Source organism: Moschus berezovskii, chromosome 15 (genome assembly GCF_049115385.1).
Source record: "Moschus berezovskii isolate FMDL1 chromosome 15, NW_MosBer_1.0, whole genome shotgun sequence".
NCBI classification, from domain to species: Eukaryota; Metazoa; Chordata; class Mammalia; order Artiodactyla; family Moschidae; genus Moschus; species Moschus berezovskii.
In genome coordinates, this window is record NC_142474.1 from 68,482,524 (window position 1) to 68,503,356 (window position 20,833).

A 20,833-nucleotide genomic window follows, 5' to 3' on the forward strand; every position below is an offset into this window, starting at 1 on the left:
GCCACTGCTGAGTTTTCCAAATTTGCTGGCATATTGAGTGCAGCACTTTCACAGCATTGTCTTTTAGGATTTGAAACAGCTCAACTGGAATTTTATCACCTCCAATAGCTTTGTTCATGTGATGCTTCCTAACGCCCACTTAACTTCATACTCCAGGATGGTTGGCTCTAGGTGAGTGATCACACCATCGTGGTTATCTGGGTCATGAAGAATTTTTTGTATAGTTCTTCTGTGTATTCTTGCCACCTCTTCTTAATATCTTCCATACCATTTCTGTCCTTTATTGTGCTCACCTTTGCATGAAATGTTCCTTTGGTATCTCTAATTTTCTTGAAGAGATCTCTAGTCTTTCCTATTGTTTTCCTCTATTTCTTTGCACTGATCACTGAGGAAGGCTTTCTTATCTCTCCTTGCTATTCTTCGGAACTCTGAATTTAAATGGGTATATCTTTCCTTTTCTCTTTTGCTTTTAGCTTCTCTTCTTTTCTCAGTTATTTGTAAGGCCTCCTCAGACAACCATTTTGCCTTTTTGCATTTCTTTTTCTTGGGGATTGTTTTGATCACTGTCTCCTGTACAATGTCATGAACCTCTGTCCACAGTGAATGATGAAGTGAATAAATCACAAAGTACACACACCCCTCTTGATCACCAATGCAGGCAAGGATAACAGAGGTAATCTGTGTCGGGTGTCTGGGAACCAGGAGGCAATTCCTCAGGGGACTGACAGGTTTCCTGGGGACCTTTCTGATCTTACCTGCTCCAGAGCTTCTCCTTCACTGAAGTCACCCTTTAGGTTTGTTCCAGATAACAGTTCATCCCAAGTAAACAGCAGTGAATCTGTGACTTCACCAAATGGATTAAAATCAATCAGCCACACCTTCCCCTGCAGAACAGAGAGAAAGCCCAGTAAGGATAAAATCAAGTCTGTAAGCTGGCTTATCAGAAAGAACATCTTGTTTTACCCAAAATCATCTCATTTCATCTTAAAAATCTTATCACTGATTTCAAAAGATAGTTTCTCCAGGCCCCATCTGTGAAGGGCTGCCTGTCTAAGTCTAGCGGGCACAGAGCCCCAGGGAGTCCACCCGAGAACGCAGAGGAGACAGGAAAAAGAAAGCCTGACAAAGACATCCATGCCAACTTCTGCTTTCAATCAATTTTACATCAAAAACCAAAGCAAGCAGCGGAAGAAAATGCTTTGTTTTGCTCTGAAGATTCTGAAATTATTCAGGTGTATATCGTGGTTCATGGATTACAAAGAAAAATGCTAGTTAAATGCCAATGATCTATTTTTACTTTTTATATAAAATAGACAAATTCCGGGGGGCAATGGTGGCAGTGGTACTTCTTACGACCTTATGTAAGATCCTTGAACATCCTCATCAATGTTGCCATCATGTTTAACACTGCCAGTATATTTTCTCAAAGTCTGTTTACTTAAAAATGTATGGAATAATGTAGTAAGTAATAAAACCCAAGCAGGCAGAAGGGAAATCTCACAAAGTGGTCCCGCCAAAGCAGCATCACTGAAATGCTATCATGGTTTTTTAATGATCTTTCAGGAGGAGGCCAGCAGTTCTCAGCACTAGCCCCCACCTCCGAGAGGCTGCTGCAAAGGCCTGAATTTTTAAAAACTTAGTAAAGATATAAGAAAGGGCTTCCCCAATGGCTCAGCAGGTAAAGAATCTGCCTGCAATGCAGGAAACACTTCACTGAAGTAGAGACTCAGGTTCAATCCTTTGGTGGGGAAGATCCCGGGAGGAAGGCAGGCAACACACTCCAGAATTCTTGCCTGGAGAATCCCATGGACAGAGGAGCTGGCAGGCTATAGTCCAAAGAGTCACAGAAGAATTGAACATGACGGAGCAAAGACGTAAGAAAATGCTCAGCAGTCTTTCATTTCAATGTACTGGATTGGCCATAAAGTTTGTTTGGGTTTTCCATACCCTCTTACAGACAAACCTGATTTTCTCTGCATGATAGAGCTTGATGGCACATGAAAGGGAGATGCAAAATAAAAACAAATCAACCTAAGAAACTGCCATCTTCTCCTTTTCTGAGAGCAGTGATGGCCAGTGTGACAGATTCTAGCCTCAGGGAAGGAACACCTCTGGCCCAACCAGATGAAGTTTTCAAGTGGCAAAGAGCTGACATAAAAGAGCTGGGGAGCCTGTGAAATCCTGCCAGGAAATTAACACCAACACATTTGATCATGGGGATATATGTGACATTTACTACATAAATGTTTCCTTGCAACTTTTATTTTTGCTCCTCTTGACTTTTTTCACTGAGACACTCAACAGAATTGCACCCTTTTGTTGGTAGTTTTTTTCTGTAAATATGTAGCAATCATGCCTTGGGCAGACGTGCGTGTATAAAATGACAAAAGCCTAAGCAGCTAGACTGCTGAGCCAGTTACTAATATCTAGCATTGTTTCTCATCTGTTTTCAAGGAAAAGTTTAAGAAAGACAAAGCTGCAAACTAGAAAGCTCTAAGTGGCAAAGAACCACTACAGGAAGTTTCTACCATGCACCATTTGGCCATGTTTCCTGGTTCACACAATCCCTAGCAGCAATCCTGCCTGCAATTCCTTCTTGCCACTTGAGTTATATTCTCACTTCAATTTGGTGCCTGCTCCTCCTCGCTTCTCTGACTGTGTGAAATCATGTCCGCCGTCAACCCATTCCTTGGTATGACAGCAGCCTTGCTTTTTTCGGTGATTACTCAGATGTCTCTAATAAGCTGTTTGTTATTTTAACAAAATGAGTATTTTCTAAACTTTGAACCCTTTCAACTTGAATTTTTATAACCAGTAAAATCATCTCATTATCAAAAGAAAAAAGGAAAAAAACTATCACATCTGTTAGCATTAGAATATTTACCTCTATAAACTAGAATTATGCCACACTGTAAAAAAATAAAAGAAAATCACCGCTGTTAGGACTGACAGCTGGCAGAATGTGTTCTGTAGTTTGGAAGCCATCCTCTAGTTTAAAGAAAAACAGACCAGCTGGAATTAGGCATAAAACCATCAAGATGAGGTTTTTACACCCATAACATGTTTTTCATGTCACGCCTCAGGAACAAGACATCCTGAGAAACTCTGTTTTTAGGCAACCTATTAGGTAGGAGTGGTCACACTAACCTTCCTAATGTCTACGACTCACCTACCCCCACCCCCCCACCACCCACCTCAATAAAACTACGCACCAAACACCGTGCTACTCATGGGGGCATAAAGGTCAGTAACAGAGAGTCTGCTCCCTGAAAAAGCTCTGTCCAGACCAAGACACGTACACACACATGTACACTGGTACACATTCACCACAGCACAGTGCGTAAAAGACCAGAAACAAGCTAAACATCCATCCACAGGGAAATGATTCATCAAACCATACAGCACACCCACACAATCAAATACTGTGTCCTTTAAGAAACCAGCAAGTTCTCCAAGATACACTGCTTTTAAAAAGTATAAAAAACAAAATGCAAGTGCATTATCATATGCTAACCCTTGTGTTAGTAAACAAAGCAAGCGAAGGTGATGGAATTCCAGTTGAGCTATTTCGAATCCTAAAAGATGATGCTGTGAAAGTGTTGCACTCAATATGCCAGCAAATTTGGAAAATTCAGCAGTGGCCACAGGACTGGAAAAGGTCAGTTTTCATTCCAATCTCAAAGAAAGGCAATGCCAAAGAATGTTCAAACTACTGCACAACTGCACTCATCTCACTTGCTAGCAAAGTAATGCTCAAAATTTTCCAAGTCAGGCTTCAACAGTACGTGAACTGTGAACTTCCAGATGTTCAAGCTGGATTTAGAAAAGGCAGAGGAACCAGAGACCAAATTGACAACATCCACTGGATCATTGAAAAAGCAAGAGAATTCCAGAAAAACGTCTGCTTTATTGACTATGCCAAAGCCTTTGACTGTGTGGATCATAACAAACTGTGGAAAATTCTTCAAGAGATGGGAATACCACACAGACCACATTACCTGCCTCCTGAGAAATCCATATGCAGGTCAAGAAGCAACAGTTATAATCGGACATGGAACAACAGACTGGTTCCAAATAGGAAAAGGAGTACGTCAAGGCTGTATATTGTCTCCCTGCTTATTTAACTTACATACAGAGTACATCATGAGAAACGCTGGGCTGGATGAAGCACAAGCTGGAATCAAGATTGCTAGGAGAAATATCAATAACCTCAGATATGCAGATGACACCGTCCTTATGGCAGAAAGCAAAGAACTAAAGAGCCTCTTGATGAAAGTCAAAGAGGAAAGTGAAAAAGCTGGCTTAAAACTCAACATTCTAAAAATGAAGATCATGGCATCCGGTCCCATCAGTTCATGGTAAATAGATGGGGAAACAATGGAAACAGTGACAGACTTTCTTTTCTTGGGCTCCAAAATCACTGCAGATGGTGACTGCAGCCATGAAATTAAAAGACACTTGCTCCTTGGAAGAAAAGCTATGACAAACCTAGACAGCATATTAAAAAGCGGACATTCCTTTGCCAACAAAGGTTCATCTAGTCAAAGCTGTGGTTTTTCTAGTAGTCATGTATGGATGTGAGAGTTGGACTATAAAGAAAGCTGAGCGCTCAAGAATTGATGCTTTTGAACTGTGGTGTTGGAGAGGACTCTTGAGAGTCCCTTGGACTGCAAGGAGATCCAACCAGTCCATTCTAAAGGAGATCAATCCTGGGTGTTCACTGGAGGGACTGATGCTGAAACCGAAGCTCCAATACTTTGGCCACCTGATGCTGGGAAAGATTGAAGGCAGGAGGAGAAGGGGACGACAGAGGATGAGATGGTTGGATGGCATCACTGACTCAACGGACATGAGTTGAGCAGGCTCTGGGAGTTGGTGATGGACAGGGAAGCCTGGCGTGCTGCAGTCCATGGGGTCACGAAGAGTCGGACACGACCGAACAACTGAACTCTTGTGTAAAGAAAGATGGGGAAAAATAAGTATGCTGCTTGTTTTTGCATCAAGAAATACTGGAAGGATACATAAGAAATTAACAACCTAGACTGCAGAGGCGGAAGGGTTAGAATCAGACCTTCCATGTATATTTTCACAGCAACAGCATTAATAAGCTTAATCTAACAAACATCTACAGAATACTTTGCACGTTAGATATTGTATTTTCTTTCTCAATCATACATAAAACAGAAGCGAAAAAGTGACTAGGCTGCAGATTCATTCTGAACAATATCAAACACTCTAGATCATATTTATACCAAAAAAGCAACGAAATTAGTAACAAGAAAATAACCATAACTGAAAGGAATCCATAAGGGGACCCGAATCGTTTTTCAAATGTCTAAAGTAGTTACTCTAAATTCTAGTTATGCATTATCATCACCTGTGGAGCCTCTTAAAATACACATTCCAAGGCCTCATCCCAGACCTCCTGCATGGGGGCAGGAGCCATGGCTCTGACACGTAGAGTAGTTAGACTCTCTCAGCACTGAGTCCACTTGCCCAGCAACTGTTCTGACAGACATGCAGGGTCGCCAAGCCCAGACACACTCCACTTGTACTTCAGATCAGAGATCACCATAAAAAGAGTTCGTTTTCTCCCAAGAATAGCCATAAATCCTGCATTCCAGACAGTGTCTGAGACAGTGACTCAAGTGCCATTGATTGAAAGCAAATGAATTTCACATCACAGCCGGCATCTCTTCTCAGAGACCATCAGGAGGTTTACACTGGCCTGGTTCCCACTTCAAAGGCATGCAACTGCTTTTCGTGCTGTCAGATCACAGCCGTAATTACTTACATCCATGTCCCACTTCACTTAAGACATTCATAACTGTCTCACCAAGTCACACGTCTGCACTGACCTGCTGGCCCTACTGAACCACGGCAGACCTGGACATGTGCTGGGGAAGTACTGACACACCCTGGCAGATCCCAAATGTTCAAATGCCATTAAGGAGAACTGCACTGGAACATAACGGCTTCACACTGAGCATCTGTAAAATGGGAACAAACAGCACATACCCCACAGGGTTGCATGGACTAAGGGAGACAACGAATTAAATAAGAGTCAAGCTCTTCTGAGCTGCACATTCAGGACAATGGGCTCAGTTTCCTCCCTCAGTGATTTGATCCAGGAAAATCCTGGAACACTTTAGTCTCGAAGATAAGCTCCTTGATGGTCTCGAGATCACCCGGATGGAAGCTGCTTGTTAGAAGCACAGCATCTAACACCCGACAGGCTCTCGATAAACTGTGGTCTGTGAGTGACTGCACGTGGCTGGCATCTGGCTGTTAGAAGCTAAGACTGGCCCTGAGCCCTGGGCGCCCAGCAGCTCAGGTTCCTGTCCGCTCCACCCTGCCAGCTCCCCATCCTTTCTCTAAGGTTTGCTTCCAACTCTGCCAAGTAGCATCCCTCTTCTGTACCACATACCAATTTATAGGTCCTCTTTCTTTCTCTCTTTTAATAGCTCCTCTAATTCTTAACAGATGCCATCAACCTTCAAGACAGGTGAAAACAGAGTAAGTGGTACCTTTGGCTTGAAAGAGGTGAGTGAATGGTTAACAATTACCTTGGGTCATGAACGTATGGGCCCCACCCTTTTGTCCAAGAAGTGACTGAAAGGTATCACAAGCATCACTACGATGAGGTGGAACCAGTGTGGAGAGGGAAGGAGAAAAGTCTGAGCAACGCTGAGGAAATACTTGGGTCACATGTTTAGAAAACACACCTGCTGTCCTCTTAAGAGCCGAGTGGTTAAAGTACTGTCACAGGACACCTAGTGACACAAATTGCTCTGAAATGATTGCATGTCTTGATAGTGAAATCTCTTTCACTAGTGAAACCTGACCTAATACATCAGGTCAGGTTTTTGCTATTCGTTACAGAAGTTTCCATCACTTTAAGATTACAAAATAAATACAAACTACTCAATTTCTCATCTTCATGAAAGAAAGCGAAAGTGTTAGTCGCTCAGTGGTGTCTGACTTCTTGCGACACTATGGATTACAGCCCACCAGGCTCCTCTGTCCATGCGATTCTCCAGGCAAGAATACCAGAGTGGGTTGCCATTCCCTTCTCCAGGGGATCTTTCCAACTCAGGGACTGAACCAAGGTCCCCTGCAATGCAGGCAGATTCTTTACTGTCTGAGCCACCAGACTCAAATCATGCTAAGGGCCTTTCAGGTAACCGAAAATAATTATCTAAATAGCCAATGACAAGTTCCTGGTCACATTGAAGAGTGAAAACTGCACTGTTTTAAGCAGGCCCAGAAACCGATAAAAGAGGAAAGGAGGGGGACACAGGGTGGCCTCAGCCATCTGTTAAATTAATAACTCCTGAAGTTGTGATATGCAATATTGGGAGATATCATGTCTCCTAGTGTTAAGGATATTTTATGGGGACAGTCTTGACCACTGTGAATTTCAATCACCTTAGTTGCCTTGGGAAAACATTTTTTGAGCAGTGAGCCCTTCACATAGAGAATGCCTATGTATTTAGAGTATATCAAATATCAAGTTTACTTACCCTACTGTCTCTGTATATATCGAATACAACTGCAAAGGATAAAAAACTCAGTTAGTAATGAACTACTATTTGCATGATCAAAACCTCTTTTTGATAATTAAAATGCATTTTAAGTTACTCAAACAGCAGAATATATTTGACTTTGAGGACTTCATGCTTCTACACCTCAAAACTTCAAACATAAAAAGGCATCCTGCAATGTTTTACTTAATTTAATTTTGCTTTCCTTTACTCTGTCCTCAGCCATAATCCCTCATATGTAAAAATTCAAAAACATAAATGAATAAAAGTTCAAACCAAACACCAACATCATCCCAACCAATTCACCATTAGAGACAGGTGATCTGTCACAGTGAAAGGAGACCACTTACTATCTGATGAAGAATAAAATGGGTAAAACCTGTACTACGAAAGCACAAACCTAAGCGTGCTCAGGGCACAAGTCATCCTTTTTAAAGTCAAATCTGCCACAGGTACCAGGCTTGGCGAGTAGAAAAACGTCAACCATGGCAGATATAATCTGACAAAGCATGAACATTCTGTCTCATACCCAATATACTTTCAGTTCTCTAAAACACAAGTGATTACTTTGCAATTGGTGCTATCTGATTACTCAAATAAAAAAAAACTAGAAAGATAAATCAGTCAACTAGCTAACTTAGTCCCAATAACAGAAGCGTTTGGTTCTCTGTAGACAGACCCTTTGAAATATGTAGAAAATATCTTAAATGACAGGACAGAGAAATTATCTCAGTCTTAAAAAGGGATTCTGGTTAAATAAGGTAAAATTAACATGCAAACCCACCAGCACTATCATAATATAGTAAAATGCTTAAAAACACAATGCTTCGAATCCAGTTTTAAAATATACACCACGATGAAATGAGGTCCAGTAACATTATGCATTTCATTTCACTAGGTCAATAAAAAGATACTCACAATCTTCATCTAAGAATTTATACTGTATGTGTTTCTTGAAAAAATCTTGTATGCATCTGCAAATCTCTTCTTTTTGTTTAGAAATATGATCATAATATTGTGTGTAGTCCCTCTGAGAAACGCCTGATGAGAAAATATTTTATATTCTGTTATTACACAATATTCTTTCCAAAAACACCAAAATGTGATTGTAAACCTCTTTTTTAGGGAACCATTAAAGTAAATCAGAAGACCAATCAGATGAACGGAATCACACAATAGGCAGCATTTTATATAAAGCTTATCAGTTGTAAAGGTTCACAAGGCCAGGTGAGCCCTAAAATGCCATAGTGCCACGCTTACTTCAGAAACGGAAGTTACTTTTATTTAGTACAATGGGAAAAATTCAAAGCTATAAAAATGTTTACTATGTAAAAAATGAAAGAAGCAATTTTAAACCTACCCACATAGTCTAACTGCTTCTTCTTTGATTTTTCCAACTGCCTCTCTAAAAACTGGCCTTCTTCTCACTCTCTTTGGGAAAATGTTAAATACCCCTCACCACATGTCTTCCATTTTCATACTGCATTTCACAGGAGCATCTAGAACGAGCATTTTCCTTGTTCATACATGCTATCCTTCCTTCACAAGCTCCATGTTTCAAACCATGGAAAAGTAAACATGCTTTCCTTCAGAGTGACTTGCTGACATGATTCAAAAAACACTAAAGGGAATATTCTAAGAACTCCTTCAATATGCCCTAGGCCTAGGAGAAAGTTCTCTACTCTGAAAGACACACCTCCAGCTAAGTACCTCTTCCTGAGCTGTACTTAGAATTTTGGTGTTTCCTTTAGGGATACATAAGGGAAAGTGAAAGTGAAGTCGCTCAGTTGTGTCCGACTCTCCGCGGCCCCATGGCCTGTAGCCTACCAGGCTTCTCAGTCCATGGGATTTCCCAGGCAAGAACACTGGAGTGGGTTACCATTTCCTTCTCCAGGAGCTCTTCCTGACCCAGGGATTGAACCCGGGTCTCCGACATTGTAGGCAGACGCTTTACCTTCTGAGCCACCAGGGAAGTCTAACCAGGGATACATAATGATACATTAAATTCAAACACACTCAGGGTACAGCAGGCAAGTTAAACATTGACATCTCATTCAATAAATAAATAGTGTGGATCTGATTCTGTTCAAATCACACTCTTCTTGGTTGAAGGTCAATTTTACCTCGCGGAAAATGTGCTTAGACAAAATAAGGGCAAATTAGCTTCAATATTTAACTTGAACAGATCACAGCAGACAAAATGACAGCCTGAGGGAAAGAAAATGGGCGGCTTTTACAGTAATGCCCTTCTTTGTTTGCATGCTTTCTCTTGCAGGGATAATAAACACTGCTTCAATAATATAAGCAAAGGTTCAAAACTGGGCTTTTTACGACGATTAAAATCAGCCATGTACTGTGAGTAGCACTTAGGAAAACCCCAGAGAGAAAGCAGGTACACGTATCCTAAGTGGGATCAGTACAGGCCACTGCTTTCCCTGCTGGAATCCAGACAGACATGATTCATCAAGACTGTTTTCTATGGAAACAGAATCTGGCCCTAGGACCCTTGTCAACACAGCATTCCAGAGAGTCAGTGCCCAGGCTAGAGGTAGCATCTGAGATAAAAACTGATTGTTCAGTTCAGTCGCTCAGTCATGTCCGACTCTCCGCGACCCCATGAATCACAGCACGCCAGGCCTCCCTATCCATCACCAACTCCCTGAGTTCACTCAAACTCATGTCCACAGAGTCGGTGATGCCATCCAGCCATCTCATTCTCTGTTGTCCCCTCCTCCTCCCACCCCCAACCTTTCCCAGCATCAGAGTCTTTTCCAGTGAGTCAACTCGTCGCATGAGGTGGCCAAAGTATTGCAGTTTCAGCTTCAGCATCAGTCCTTCCAATGAACACCCAGGATTGATCTCCCCTAGAATGGACTGGTTGGATCTCCTTGCGGTACAAGGGACTCTCAAGAGTCTTCTCCAACACCACAGTTCAAAAGCATCGATTCTTTGGCGATCAGCTTTCTTCACAGTCCAACTCTCACATCCATACATGACCACAGGAAAGACCATAGCCTTGACTAGACGGACCTTGGTTGGCAAAGTAATGTCTCTGCTTTTTAATATATTATCAAGGTTGGTCATAACTTTCCTTCCAAGGAGTAAGCGTCTTTTAATTTCATGGCTGCAATTAGCATCTGCAGTGATTTTGGAGCCCCCAAAAATAAAGTCTGACACTGTTTCCACTGTTTTTCCATCTATTTCCCATGAAGTGATGGGACCAGATGCCATTACCCTTGACTTAATAAGCAATCTGCTGCTGCTGCTGCTAAGTCACTTCAGTCGTGTCCAACTCTGCGTGACCCCATAGACGGAAGCCCACCAGGCTCCCCTGTCCCTGGGATTCTCCAGGCAAGAACACTGGAGTGGGTTGCCATTTCCTTCTCCAATGTGTGAAAGTGAAAAGTGAAAGTGAAGTCGCTCAGCCACGTCAGACTCCATGGACTGACTCGTAGTGACCCCATGGACTGCAACCCACCAGGCTCCCCCGTCCATGGGATTTTCTAGGCAAGAGTACTGGAGTGGCTTGCCATTGACTTCTCCGAATAAGCAATCTATTTCCACCAAATGCTTGTCTTTTAATAATTAAAGGTTTAAAAGGTTTAAATGAAAGAAAGAAAGAAAACCTCACCAATAAGCTTATTTTCCTTGACAAAACATCGGAACTCGGCCCCAGGAATTAATTCACACCATTTTCGAAGAACAAGCTGCAGACAAAGGAAAAAATGTAACACAACAATGTAAAAAGAGGACATTTACTAGTCTGAAAAGCAATTTTATGTGTCTTAACAATTGCCATTATCAAGTGTTTTTTTTTTTAATTTAAAGAAGGCATAAAACATTCCTGGCATGAGATGTAGAGAACAGAGCTATGATCTATTAGTCTAACAGAACTGTTAAAACTCTACATGACAAAATAAATCTTTATCATTTATTTATCATTTTTGGAGTTCTGACATAACATACAACTCAAAAGATGATGAAGTCAAGTCTTATTACTGCTGGGCCATAAGTTACCCTATAATTCATATCAATTTTATCAAGATTTTAAAGAAAAGATTCTTACCTCATATTCCATACATGGATCTGGAGAATCATCAGTACAATGAATAAATCTTTGAGGGGAAAGAAAGGCAATTAAATCTTTATTTTATGGTGTCACTTTATGTAAACATATTATTTAAAGGGAGAGTAAGGTTTTACGAAAAACATGAATTAGGAGATTAATTCAAATTCAATGAACATTTATAAAGCACCATTCAATGTCAGGCGTTAGCCTAAGCAACCTGAATTGTTATTTCATTTGTCCTCAAAACCACCATATGAGCTACTGTAATCTCTGCTTTTCTGTTTAAAAAAAAAAAAGGAAAAAGCTAAAACCCAGAAAAGAGCACACTGGGTGACCAAGCCAGGACTATAACGCAGACTGTCCAACTCCTGATTCCAAATGAGGGTGTGACAGCACTGTGAACCTAGTTCTCTGCTGATATTAACTCTGCCACCTAAAGCCACACAACATTCATCTAATCCTTTTCCCACATCCCATGTAAAAGACAGTCCTCCATTAAATATATTGCCTCTTCCTCTAAAAGTCCTCAGTTTCATGGACAATTTTTTATATTCTTTATTGGCTGGTTCCCTGGTGGCTCAGACGGTAAAGCGTCTGTCTACACTGCAAATGCCTACCTATGCCAGGGGCTGGTAAGGTATTGGAAACATTACAATGAGATGAGTTCCTTGTCCTTTAGATTAGTCTGGTGAGGAGAACCTAACAAGTAGACCAAGAATTTCAAAACTCAGGCGTTAGGAATATCACAGTGGCAGTGGGGCAGAGAGCCTGGGGGAGGGATGTTTAGCAATTTAGTTGCCAAGTCATGTCCGACTCTTTGCTACCTCATGAACTGTAGCTGGCCAGGTTCCTCTATCCACGGGATTTCCCAGGCAAGAATACTGCAGCTGAGTTGTCATTTCCTCCTCCAGGGCATCTTCCCAAGCTAGGGATCAAACCCACAAATCATGCATTGGCAGGCGGATTCTTTACAGCTGAGCCAACTGGAAAGCCCTTACTACCATTTTAATTGTTCTAAAAATTTTTATTATTTATTTGGCTGTGCCAGGTCTTAGAATTGCAGCATGTGGGATCTTTCACTTGAAACAAGCAGAATCTTTAGTTGTGGCATACGATCTCTTAGCTGTGGCATGTGGGATCTAGTTTCCTGATCAGGGATCAAACTTGGGCCCCCTGCATTGGAAGTGTAGAGTCTTAGCCACTGTACCACCAGGGAAATCCTACCATTTTAATTTCTGAAACGTGATTTTAACCATGCTGATAGCTTTTATGACTCTAATAACAAAGGATAGTACTTAATACATAAAGAACAGGTAGGATAAAGGTTCTATAAGGTGGGTCAGAAGGTAAAGAATTTGCCTCCAATGGGGGAAACCCAGGTTTGATCCCTGGGTTGGGAAGATCCCCTGGAGAAGGGAATGGCAACCCACTCCAGTATTCTTGCCTGGATTCCATGGACAGAGAGGAGCCTGGTAGGCCGCAGTCCACAGGGTCACAAAAAGTTAGACACGACTGAGTTACTAACACACACACACACAAATTAAGGTTCTATAATATACCTGTTTTTAAAATTCTACAAGAAAACCAAAAGGAACACTTCCAAAATACAAGTCTTCATTATCTAAATTTTTTAATGCTTCTATTTTCCTACAAATATCAATTTCAACCTTTGGTTAATCCTCATTTGTTACTTTAAAATAAGTTAACATTTCAATACAGGTTTGCATCCTACAATCCTGTAACATTCTTTTTTAAGTGGTGATGGGTTTAACATTTAACAACCTTGACTAGTTTCAGAAGGTAGACATGAGAACATATGTTTGCATGAGATTACTGTACAAGGCTTTTCCTTATTAAGATGATTAACCAGATGGCCAAGTACAACTTCTGAAAGGAGAGGTAAGTGTGCAGCCATCTAATTTAAGACCAAATGTGAAAGTCAACAATAACATTTTCAGGAGCTCATATGAAAAACTGCAAAAAGTATTGATATGAATATCTAAATTCCTTTTATATTCTGGAAGAAGTAGGTTTTAAAAGTAAAAATGCATTAAGATGGAGTATTAGCAACACCTGAATGTTTACAATCTTTATACAAATTATCAGTCTAAAAATTACAGGTCCCAATGAAAAAATGAAAAGAAATCCTTATATCAAGGAAGGCTGTTTACTACACTGAGAATCCTAGAAGAAACAACACAAACAGAAATACAGAAGAAACAATACAAGCATGAGTATCCTAACGAAAACAATAAAATGTCTTCAATCATACCAAATATAAAAATATCTGTATTATTCCCTTAATTAACTAAACCAAGAACACAGATGATCCAAAAACTTGCATCTATAATACAGGGAAAAAAAACCGATTCTCTCATTTCCAAAAATAAGTTTCATATTCGCAAAAAAAAAAAAAAAAGGCAGGACCCCAGAAATAACAGCAAGTTGCTGATCGAGGAAAGCAATTTACAAAGAAAAAACATTGAATTGTTCAATCTACTTTAGCTTTTGTCACTATGAACATAATTTAAAAGTCACGGTAAGAACTAGTAAAAATTCTGAAATCCCAACTCGGTATATAATGTAAAATTATAGCAACATGTTATAAATTTGTGAGCAAAAGCAAGAAATATGTCATATTCCTAACACTTTCACTGTGTTAACCAACACATTTAAGTAACACTTGGAAAATTTGTCTGAATTATGAAAAAACATGAAATCATTTGTGATCACTTTGGAATTTGGGCAACTGTTACAGAATTCCTCAAGTTAGACCCGAAATTAGTCTGGGCCCAGACTGATCAGTGTCCCAAATAAAGGGGAAACAACGCAGGGAAGTGTTCTCCTTTCATCTCCCCCTCCAGGACTCAGGCCCTTAGTGAAAGATCTGATGAAACAAGATTCCTGTCGAGAAATCTGCTGACAGTTCTGCTTCTCTCTACAAAATCCGCCTTTGCTCTCCGGTTGTTTTAAAGAACTCCCTTTGTCTCCAGTGTTCCGCAGTTCCACTAGTCAAATGCTGTGAGTCCTCTAGCGTGGGCCAATCAATGTGGCAGGAAGGAAGGAAAGAGAAGTCACAGACTCAGTCACCTGGGAGAACAGTTATCTATGGGACTGACTCTCGACAACTCGGATATCGCCTGAATCCACTGGCTGAGACGAAGATTTGATTATCTTCATAGGAGAAGACAGCATCATTAAAGTTTTATGGGCGGCAGTACACAAAATCACAAACACTTTAAAGTGGAAGACCGCCTAGCTATTTACTAGGGCACAATCCTCAATCGTAAGCATCCCTAAAACACTGGAAGATTACAACATTGTACGTCACAGAAAACAACCCTTTAATATCAGGAAAAAAAATTATGTCAAGGACAGAAATAAAAGAGAAAAACATAGCACCCACGGAAAATTAAGCACCAAAGTTGTAGTGCTGAAGACTTTACTGCTCGTCAGGATCCAAAATAAGAGTTTAGGTACAGAGATTCCATTTTTATGGTCTCACTGGTGGTGGAAAAAGCAAAGACAAAAAATGTTACTGAATAAAGGGAGACTGAGTGTGTTCATTCAAATTATCATAAATTCTTCTTCAAAAAGAGATAAAATATGCTAAAATTGTAACAATCTAACATATTGTAAATCAGCTACACTTAAAAAAATACAATAAAATTAAAGCGATATAAAGTGGAAAAATTGTCACCTAAATCAGTTCAGTTCAGTCACTCAGTATTGTCCGACTCTTTGCGACCCCATGGACTGCAGCAGGCCAGGCCTCCCTGTCCATCACTAACTCCCAGAGTTTATCCAAACTCATGTCCATTGAGTCGGTGATGCCATCCAACAATCTCACCCTCTGTTGTCCCCTTCTCCTCCTGCCCCCAATCCCTCCCAGCACCAGGGTCTTTTCCAATGAGTCAGCTCTTTGCATCAGGTGGTCAAAGTATTGGAGTTTCAGCTTCAACATCAGTTCTTCCAATGAACACCCAGGACTGATCTCCTTTAGGATGGACTGATTTGATCTCCTTGCAGTCCAAGGGACTCTCAAGAGTCTTCTCCAACACCACAGTTCAAAGCATCAATTCTTCTGCACTCAGCTTTCTTTATAGTCCAACTCTCACACCCATACATGACCACTGGAAAAACCATAGCCTTGACCAGAAGGACCTTTGCTGACAAAGTAATGTCTCTGCTTTTTAATATGCTGTCACCTAAATAAATGGGCCTAAAAAAATTATAAGGTATAGGTTCTGTTAAGTCTAACTTAGGCAGAAAGTTTTACTCCTGAAACTATTTGCTGCTGAATTTTAGGGTTAATAGCTAGTTCCAATAATCTTAAGAACAAAATGTATAACAATTATACTAATTATGCTGCTGCTGCTAAGTCACTTCAGTCACGTCCGACTCTGTGTGACCCCATAAACGGAAGCCCACCAGAGTCCCCCGTCCCTGGGATTCTCCAAGCAAGAACACTGGAGTGGGTTGCCATTTCCTTCTCCAATGTGTGAAAGTGAAAGTGAAGTCGCTCAGTCTTGTCTGAACCTATAACTGAGCTTAAATTACAAGACAAGTGAACTTTCCTGACTTTGAGTAACTCTACCTTCCTTAGTCATGTATGACCTTCGCAGAGAAACAATTAATGGATTAATTTTTTCACTCACTCAGCCCTTTCTTCTACATGCCAACTGAATACCAGATTTTTCTTTCTTGCCTTGGTCTACACACTCCCCCCATCAGTAAAATAATTAATGAAATCAGCTTTCTGACTCAACAAGCCTAATCACAGAGAATGTTTATCTGGGCAAATAATTCACTTAGCAAGTACAATGCAGAGAGATGATGCTGTGTCACATTTCAACTTCCAGTTTTCAAAGCTTCTTTACACAATACCCATTTGACTAACAGGAAAAATAAGAGTGTACTTACTATTCCATGTCAGATTACAATGGTGACAGACCATCCTAGTTGTCTACCCTCTAGCTGTTCCCAACCTTCACCCTTGCTGACAGAACTGCGGTTGTGCCACTGAGGACATGTGGTCCTCTGGCACCCCAGGGTGCATGTGTACAGCTAAGCACAAAGTCCTTGAGCTGTGGGCCCGCACCTGCAGTACCAGGGTCACCTGGGAACGTGTTAGAAGTTACATTCTTGGGCCCCAACCCAGCCTAATTGGAAACTTTAGAGGTAGGGACCAGCAAGCTGTGTTTTACCAAATTCTCCAGATGACTCTGATCCAAGCTGAAGCTGGAGAGCCTCTGTTCTAAACCAATCACAGCATCTCTGTTCCCTCCGCCAGCCTGAGTAACTGTGTGGCTGTGAGCTCTCAGGAAGTCTCAGGGTAGGTTCCAGACTGCGTTCCTTGCTCACAGACAGAGAAGAACGAGGGGAAGCGGAAGCACCCCTCCTATTTTCGATTAAGATATTATCATCTTCATACCATACCTGCAGAAAAGCAGCTACCTTGTAACCATTATGTGATGTTGGGTGATAAACCCAAACATCAAGCCAGTAAGCCAAGGATGACAGAGGGAAAGACTGAAAGAGAGCCTGGTCCCTGGTGACCCTGATGAGCTGCTGACAACCCTTAGAAATATTCCATCTCCAGACTCCCTGTTAAATGATGTATTTTTTAAAAACCCTGTGTGAGAACTCTTTCTGGTTGGCTTTCTGTTAACCTGTAAATATAACTATAACATCCTTGTTTCTTTTGTTGAAGCAAGCTCCCAAAGAATGTAATGTTACATAATTTTCATAATGTTATATAATTCTACACATATAATTATATACTATAATATTCCTTCTTACATTCTGTAATATTTTACTTTGAAGTACTTAGAAAAGAAGAAATTTATAACTTCATCAAATGAAAACACAGAGAACATTTAGAATGACATTATTGAAATTACACTCTGGTTTTGGTTCTATTAACTATAGGGACAAATTACTGAACAGTTTTGGGCCTTAACTTTCTAAATGATGAAAGGGTCAAATTAAATCACTGATAAATTATACTGCAAGGAGATCCAACCAGTCCATTCTAAAGGAGATCAATCCTGGATGTTCATTGAAAGGACTGATGCTAAAGCTGAAGCTGCAATACTTTGGCCACCTCATGCGACGAGTTGACTCACTGGAAAAGACTCTGATGCTGGGAAAGGTTGGGGGCGGGAGGAGAAGGGGACGACGGAGAATGAGATGGCTGGATGGCATCACCGACTCTGTGGACATGAGTTTGAGTGTACTCCGGGAGTTGGTGATGGACAGGGAGGCCTGGCGTGCTGTGGTTCATGGGGTCACGGAGAGTCGGACACGACTGAGCGACTGAACTGAACTGAAGATCTTGTCCTACTTAAAGATTATACTCTTTAAATTTTAAGGGGTCTGGAAAAACCTCTATGACCAAAGTTTATCCGTATTGACCCAATCAATAGGGACTTTTCTAGACTGATAAGACTTATGAATTGTTACACAAGTGACGACTAACAAAGATTTCTGGAAGTACTGCCTATCTGAAAGTTCAGTGCTTGGTATTTGTCCTGCCAACCCAAACTATTTACACAGGGAGAAGGATGGCATTCTGCGGATAAACACTCCAAACACAGGGCCTCAAATGCACCTGTTGATTTAACCTCTTCCCCATGCAAAAGTCAAAAAGCATAAAACGCAAAATGACTGAATGGTATTTCTACCCTTCACTGGAATCATAGCTAAATTCACCTAAGGTAAAAGGAGAAGTGTGCTAAGGGGAGCCAGCAGGTCACTGGACTGCAAAGATGGTTTTAAACACCACCAGCCACAGAGCATTAAAAGTGGTTTATATTCTGTGGAAAGGAAATGATGTCCTTATATATTCACTGTAACTAATAGCAAATGTGCATAAACACCCATATCCCGTGAATTAACAGGTACAGAGTATTTCTGATGCAATATATTCCAAGGCCTCTTTACAAAAGCATTTGATGACAAAAAGCTCTATAATGGCAAAAAACCCTGAAAGCCACAACATCTTCTAAACAGAGGGTTATCTTTCAGAATGAAAATGCTGCCCATCACCCCTAAAACAAACACCTTATCATACCTGTGCCAACACAACCATAAAAGGTTGACACCTAAATGTCACAACAACATAAAGTTTTTTCTGTAAACAAACAAGTAAAATCAATACAGCTAAACTCCGTTTACAATAAATTGGCAATATGATCATACTCACTTATCATTACTTAACTTTGCTTTTTTGTAGTACTGAAACCATATGCCCGAGCTTCAGAACCAGATGTAAAAGACACGATGCACAACTGACTGTAGGGAATGTATTCTTTTTCAAGCCAGGCGCCTCTTCAGGCAAAGATCTGAGGCTAACAGGGGATGAATCAGCAGACTGAACTAGGGAAGATGTGGCAGGCACACACAGCATTTTCACCTGTGCATCTACTTAGTTTCTAGATTTTCTGATATGCTTTATCTTAGAGATTAAAGGTTAGTTTAGCTGAGATTTGGGGTTTAAAACGAGGTAGGACAAGAAATCTAGAATAACTGCTATTTGAGGACAGAAGTATGAAGAGATCAGCTACAGCTCAGCAGTGCAGGTGTCCAATCTGCCTACAATGAAGATTAGCTATAGAGTAACTGGCAGAGGGGAGAAAACGCAGTTCATGCCTAGGAATTTTTTTCTTTTGGCCGCAGCACGTGCCTTGTGGGATTTTAATTCCCTGACCAGGGACTGAACCTCAGCCCTCGGCAGTGAGAATGCAGAGTCCTAACCACTGGATCTCCAGGGAATTTCCCATGTCTAAGAATTTATCCCAAGGAAAAAAATCAGAAAAGCACACAAAGATTTAGCTCAAGGATACTCACTGCACGACTGTATATAAGAAGAGAGAACCAGTGAAATAAACGATGCTATAGCTGTCCAGTGGAATACTCTGAAGCAAGTTTAAAGTAATGATGCATTTAATATTTAATGACATAAAGATGTTTGATATATATTCATGAGTGCAAAAGCAGCCGAGTAAGCAATAAAATCACTGCAGATGCTGATTGCAGCCATGAAATTAAAAGACGCTTACTCCTTGGAAGGAAAGTTATGACCAACCTTGATAATATATTAAAAAGCAGAGACATTACTTTGCCAACCAAGGTCCGTCTAGTCAAGGCTATGGTTTTTCCCGTGGTCATGTATGGATGTGAGAGTTGGACTGTGAAGAAAGCTGATCGCTGAAGAATTGATGCTTTGAACTGTGGTGTTGGAGAAGACTCTTGAGAGTCCCTTATACCGCCAGGAGATCCAACCAGTCCGTTCTAGGGGAGATCAATCCTGGGTGTTCATTGGAAGGACTGATGTTAAAGCTGAAGCTGCAATACTTTGGCCACCTCATGCGACGAGTTGACTCACTGGAAAAGACTCTGATGCTGGGAACGGTTGGGGGCGGGAGGAGAAGGGGATGACCGAGAATGAGATGGCTGGATGGCATCACCGACTCTGTGGACATGAGTTTGAGTGAACTCCGGAGTTGGTGATGGACAGGGAGGCCTGGCGTGCTGTGATTCATGGGGTCGCGGAGAGTTGGACACGACTGAGCGACTGAAGTGAACTGAACTGAACTGAAGCAATATGAATTAAATGATCCCATTTGTGTTGTAAACAACTGGAATACAGTTAGAGACAGGTGTATCTACATTATACCTATGCACAGACAGAATTCTGGAAGTAGTATATAAAACCAACTGTGCTGAGATCATGAATCCGCTTACTTCCTGTTTTTGTTTAGCTATAGTTCCTGCTTTTATTTTTCTATGATAAGCATATATTGGCCTTATAATAAGAAAAAGATCACCAACATATTTACTGGGCAGAATTCAGAAAACCCCTGGTATCTAGGGATTTTCACTGTATACCATTTGCTGTCAACAGAAAAGAAAGGTTTGCTTTAACAGGTCATTTCAGAAAATGAAACAGCCTTGTTATGCGGATCTGTTGGGTACAATAGCACTAGAACTAAATGAATTTCATCTGCAGCAAAACTCACAAGCACTGAAAACTACTGACGTGAGAGAACAAGAGACATACTTACGGTTGGGTGAAGTCACGAGTGATGAAATCGGAACTCTTGAACAGTAGGAAGATGTCACTGAGGGTTTTACATTTCAGAGAACTATTCATTGCTATCCAGTAGGCATCCTAAAGAATAAAGCACGTGCTGCTTAGTATATATGCCAAGTTAGC

At 40.9% G+C, this 20,833-nt stretch overlaps 1 protein-coding gene across 2 annotated transcripts in view; it reads right to left on the reverse strand.

Annotated features, from left to right (window-relative positions):
- The window catches only part of CDC123 (cell division cycle 123), a 45,172-nt gene that overhangs the window by 6,145 nt on the left and 18,194 nt on the right, over positions 1–20,833 (reverse strand). For both annotated transcript variants that reach the window (XM_055427650.2, XM_055427639.2), the window contains 6 exons: positions 20,682–20,788; positions 11,611–11,659; positions 11,176–11,251; positions 8,463–8,585; positions 7,524–7,552; positions 756–884 (listed from right to left, as the gene is read on the reverse strand). In XM_055427650.2, coding sequence (XP_055283625.1) covers positions 756–884; positions 7,524–7,552; positions 8,463–8,585; positions 11,176–11,251; positions 11,611–11,659; positions 20,682–20,788 — 513 coding nt within the window. The remainder of the gene's footprint in view (positions 1–755; positions 885–7,523; positions 7,553–8,462; positions 8,586–11,175; positions 11,252–11,610; positions 11,660–20,681; positions 20,789–20,833) is intronic.